This window comes from Papio anubis, unplaced genomic scaffold (genome assembly GCF_008728515.1).
Source record: "Papio anubis isolate 15944 unplaced genomic scaffold, Panubis1.0 scaffold2409, whole genome shotgun sequence".
In the NCBI taxonomy this organism is placed as follows: domain Eukaryota; kingdom Metazoa; phylum Chordata; class Mammalia; order Primates; family Cercopithecidae; genus Papio; species Papio anubis.
In genome coordinates this window covers 274-5,624 of record NW_022162468.1, presented here as the reverse complement: position 1 = coordinate 5,624, position 5,351 = coordinate 274, and the positions used below count along the sequence as shown (strand labels likewise).

Here is a 5,351-nt window from a genome sequence, read left to right as displayed (position 1 = left end):
AGTATAGTGGCTCAAGCCTGTAATCCCAACATTTTGGAAGACCAGCCAGAAGGATCATCCCTAAGTCCAGGAGTTTAAGGCTGCTGTGAGCTGTGATTGCCACTGCACTCTAGCATAGATGACAAAGGGAGACCCTGTCTCAAAAAACAAAAATTATGGGGCCTCCACTCTGCCCACCCGAATTCTCACCTGTTTTCACACCTTTGATGTACTCCCTGCCATTTGGATTGTTTGCTACTTTCACATCACTCTGCAGAGTCCAGGGATCTCTCTTTTGCTCCAAAATGGAGATAACACTCAGGTCAGGAAGACAGATTCCTATTTATAAAAAGAAAGAATAAATGTGTGTGCTGTGGCATCTCCGAAATCCAAGCCCTATATTTAGGTAGGAGAGAGCCTATTACAAATTAATCAAGAATATGTCACAAATTCATCCACTGACTGCCACCTTCTGAATGCTGAGGGAACATTGCAACATGTAGACATCAAGCCCCCTTTCAAGAACTACTGAATCAAAAGCACAGGGGTATAAAACAGGGAATTGAATAATTATTAAGTCTGTCATAAGGTTTCATGCTTACTTCAGCAGTGGTGCCACCAATGACGAATCATGAAGGAAGCAGAATATCTGAAGAAAGGGGACTTTTTTTTTTTGAGACAGAGTCTCACTCTGTTGCCCAGGCTTGAGTGCAGTGGCATGATCTCAGCTCACTGCAGCCCCTGCCTCCCAGGTTCAAGCAATTCTTCTGCTTCAGCCTCCCGAGTGGCTGGGACTACAGGCATGTACCACCATGCCTGACTAATCTTTGTATTTTTAGTAGGGATGGGGTTTCACCATGTTGATCAGGCTGGTGTAAGGGGACATTTGAAGTCCAGAAAGGATAATGCTTTTCATTTCTCAGTCAACAGGTTTCAATCTCAGTCAAGCAATGCAGGGGCTCCCAAGAGACAGACAAGAGAAAATGCAAAAAGATATACCAGAGCAGATCCAGGCTTCTGGAGGAACATTATCCTCACCTAGGGAGATCAGGTTCCTGTAGTTCTCTAACATCACATCCCTGTATAAAGCTTTCTGCCCAGGGTTCAGGCATTTCCACTCCTCCTGAGAGAATTCTATGGCCACATCCCTGAATAACAATTGTCCCTAAAAGGAAATCCACATTTCAAAAACAGGATATGGAGAGAGTACTTATCTTCAAAGAGAATGAGAAGATAGTTGGAAGGATTGACTGCATTGAAGTGAGCATTGTGACAAACCCACATTAACGTATTCTTGAGTTAGTTATGTGTCTGTGATTGTGTTTTATTACACTTTTCCATAAGAAGTGGTGACATTCTTTAAATCAGAGTACATGTTTCATTTTGTGGATAATACAAGTAATACAAACAAAAAATTAAACCACGGTTATCTCTACAGAAATGTTAGGTATTATTGCCGGGCACGGTGGCTCATGCCTGTAATCTCAGCACTTTGGGAGACAGAGGCGGGTGGATCATGAGGTCAGGAGATCAAGACCATCCTGGCCACACGGTGAAACCCCATCTCTACTAAAAATACAAAAAATTAGCCAGGCGTGGTGGGGGGCGCCTATAGTCTCAGCTACTCAGGAGGCTGAGGCAGGAGAATGGCGTGAATCCAGGAGATGGAGCTTGCAGTGAGCCGAGACTGCACCACTGTACTCCAGCTTCAGCAACAGAGCGAGACTCCATCTCAAAAAAAAAAAAAAAAAAAAAGGAAAAGAAAAGAAAAAGAAATGTGAGGTATTATTTTTGACACATCTAGTGATATTTAGTATCTACCTGAGATACAAGTGTGTCTTCAGAGATGACAATGTCTACAGTGCTCTTTCTCTTTTTGAGATAGGATCTTACTCTGTTTCCCAGACTGGAATGCAGGGGTGTGATATCGACTCACTGAAACCCCTGCCTCCCAGGCTCAAGTAATCCTCTAACCTCAGCCTCCCGAGTAGCTGGGACTACAGGCTCACACCACTATGCCCAGCTAATTTTTGTATGTTTTGTAGAGACAGAGTCTCATCAGGTTGTCCAAGCTGGTCTCAAACCCCTAAGCTCAAGCAATCCTCCCACCTCAGCCTACAAAAATGCTGGGATTATAGGCATTAGCTACCACATCCGACCTATAGTGGTTTTTAAAAATGGTCAAAATCTGGGCCATGGGTGGTGACTCACGCCTGTAATCCCAGCACTTTGGGAGGCCGAAGCAGGTGGATCAGGAGCTCAGGAGTTCAAGACCAGCCTGGTCAACATGGTGAAACCCCATCTCTACTAAAAATACAAAAAATTAGCTGGGCATGGAGTTGTGCACCTCTAATTCCAGCTACTCAGGAGGCTGAGGCAGGAGAATGGCTTGAACCTGGGAGGCAGAGGTTGCAGTGAGCCGAGACTGTGCCATTGCACTCCAGCCTGGGTGACAGGGTGAGACCCTGTCTCAAAAAAAATAAAATAAAATAAAATTTTAAAATGGCCAAAATCTGAAAACTGTGATGATAACAGTAGCAATGGCTGAAAAGAACACTTCCCATGTGATAGGCACTATTCTAAATGATTTACATGAACTAACTGGTATAGCAACAAAAGCCAATGAAAGAATGATCTGTTCCTATCTTACTGAAGAGACAACTCTTTCACATGCACGCTGGCTTGCCCCAGGTGTGAGGGCTGAAACAGCAGAGTAAGCACCAGATCCCAGGTCTCTGAGCATGAGAATCTAACCTAAAGAACCAAACAGTTAAGTAACAGATCAGCATCAAAAGTCAATTGACAATTACCTAATTCAGTAAATTCAAAACAACTTCAAGGATTAAAAACATGGAATTGCCTAAAAGTTCATCATATGTGCATATATATAATAGATATCCCCATAATACATTACTATAAGATTCTTTTAGCCATTGCCTCATTAACATAATGTAGAAAAATTTGAATATCCTGATAAATAGATATAATTTCAACTGATAAAATATATATAATATAAAATTATGACATGCTATTTATAAAACACTATAGCCTTGCTCATCTGTGCACTCATGCAAACATATCACATGTACACACTTATATATACTAACACTCATATACATTAGTACACATATACATGTATATGGCTGAGATCACAAAACCACACTCCAGCCTGGGCAACAGAGTAAGACTCTGTCTCAAAAAAAAAAAAAAAAAAAAAAGGAATTCCACATGCAGCTTCTCTAATCCTAGTCCACAGAACACTCTCAGTGCATCCAGATGTGGCCCCTGAACAATCCCTGCTGCCCAACAGTACTGACACCACAGGGCCCTCATCCCATCTCCTTCCATGTCCGGATGTGAGCCCCTTGCAGGTCCATGCCCAGTGGGACCTCTTCCCAAGTTCATGTCACTGGGTAATAGGCAACTGGAATCTTAAGTGGAAGTGAAAGGAAGTGGAAGAAGCCATGGGTAAGTGCAATGAAATGAGTCAGGCAGGATCCTTCAGAGTCAGAGATTGGCAACTCCAATGCCTGGCATTTCAGGAAGAAACAGAGACAGAAGAATCCACTGAGAATATTACCTTACATGAGTGAGGGCCATTCCTGACTTCTTTTCTTTCCTCTTCTGAGTTGCTTCCTTGCATAATATGTCTCTTTGAAAGTGAATCCTAATATCAAAAATAATGCTGTTTAGGGCTTAGAATCAACACACCTACTTCCTGTGCCATAGCCTCGCATGTGGGGAAAAGAAAGAGATCAGCCTGTTACTGTGTCTATATAGAAAGAAGTAGACATAAGAGACTCCATTTTGTTCTGTATTTGAGAAGCTGTTAATCTGTGACCCTATCCCCAACCTTGTCCTTGCAAGGACATGCGCTGTGGTGACTCAAGGTTTAATGGATTTTGGGCTGTGCAGGATGTGTCTTTGTTAAACAAGTGCCTGAAGGCAGCTTGCTGGTTAAAAGTCATCACCATGGCCGGGCGCGGTGGCTCAAGCCTGTAATCCCAGCACTTTGGGAGGCCGAGGCGGAAATCGGATCCGAAAGATCAGGAGATCCGAGACCATCCTGGCTAACACAGTGAAACCCGTCTCTACTAAAAAATACAAAAAACTTGGCAGGCGGTGGCGCCACCAGATCCCAGCTTCTTTCGGGGAGGCTGAGGCAGGAGAATGCGTGAACCGAGGCCAGAAGAACACGTGAGCTGAGATCCGGCCACTGCACTCCAGCCTGGGTGACAGAAGCGGGGCGCTGTCTCAAAAAAAAAAAAAAAAAAAAAGTCATCACATTCTCTTTTTTTGTTTTGGCTGAGAATCTCCTCTGTCGCCAAGCGAAGATGCAGTATCGGTCTCGGCTGCCTCCCAGTCACGCCATTCCTCTCAACATCCCGAGTAACAAACTACAAGCGCCAGTGCACAGTAGAGGCGGGGAGTTTTCTACGTCTAAGGATGGTCTCATCTCTGACCTCGTAATCTCTCGGCCTCCCAAAGTCACTGGATGGCAACTTCCCCAGCAAATCATCACCATTCTCTTAATTTCAAGTACCCAGGGACAAATTACCCATTAGGGGGTACATTACAAAGCTAAGGTGTGTCCAAGGTTTCTCCCCATGTGATAGGCCGAAACAATGCTGCTGAAAGGTTTATGGAGATGTTTGCATATGCATCTCAAGGCACAGCATTTTCCTTTAAACTTATTCATGTCACAGAGATCTTTGTTAATATGTCTTACTGCTGATTTCCTCCCTACAATGATCCTATTGTCCAGCCGCTCCCTTATTTTTAAGATGGTAAAGATAATTATCAATAAATACTAAGGGAACTCAGAGACCGGTGCCGGCGTGGGTCCTCTGTAAGCTGAGTGCCGGTCCCCTGGGCCCACTTTTTCTTTCTCTATACTTTGTCTCTGTGTCTCATTTCTTTTCTCAAGTCTCTGGTTCCACCTAACGAGAAACACCCACAGGTGTGGAGGGGCAGGCCACCCCTTCATCTGGTGCCCAACATGGGAGCTTTTCTCTAAGGTGAAGGTACGCTGGAGCGTGGTCATTGAGGACATGCCTCTTATCACAGCTTTATTAAAATTATCTTAAAAAGAGGGGGAGTTAAAGTCTCTACCAAAAATCTAATTACGCTATTTCAAACAATAGAACAGTTTTGTCCATGGTTTCCAGAACAGGGAACTTTAGATCTAAAAGACTGGGAAAAAAATGGCAAAGAATTAAAACAAGCAAGTAGGGAAGGTAAAATCATCCCACTTATACAGTGTGGAATGATTGGGTCATTATTAAAGTAGCTTTAGAACCTTTGCAAACAGAAGAAGATAGCGTTCCAGTTTCTGATGTCCCTAAAAGCTGTGCATTAGATTGTGAAAAACA

General features: G+C 43.5%; 1 protein-coding gene across 2 annotated transcripts; it reads right to left on the bottom strand.

The window, feature by feature from the left end:
• Nucleotides 1-6: 6 nt before the first annotated feature.
• Nucleotides 7-3,810, bottom strand: LOC101005256 (zinc finger protein 534). Of its 2 annotated transcripts, none has more exons than XM_031661730.1 (3): nucleotides 3,560-3,810; nucleotides 979-1,144; nucleotides 7-318 (listed from the first exon to the last, which is right to left on the bottom strand). In XM_031661730.1, the coding sequence occupies exons 1-3, from the start codon at nucleotides 3,620-3,622 to the stop codon at nucleotides 140-142; spliced, it is 408 nt and encodes a 135-aa protein (XP_031517590.1). In that variant the 5' UTR covers nucleotides 3,623-3,810; the 3' UTR covers nucleotides 7-139. The 2 variants fall into 2 exon arrangements, with proteins under 2 accessions (XP_031517590.1, XP_031517591.1); XM_031661731.1 differs by having other exon boundaries at nucleotides 1,018-1,144.
• Between the last annotated feature and the right edge of the window lie 1,541 nt (nucleotides 3,811-5,351).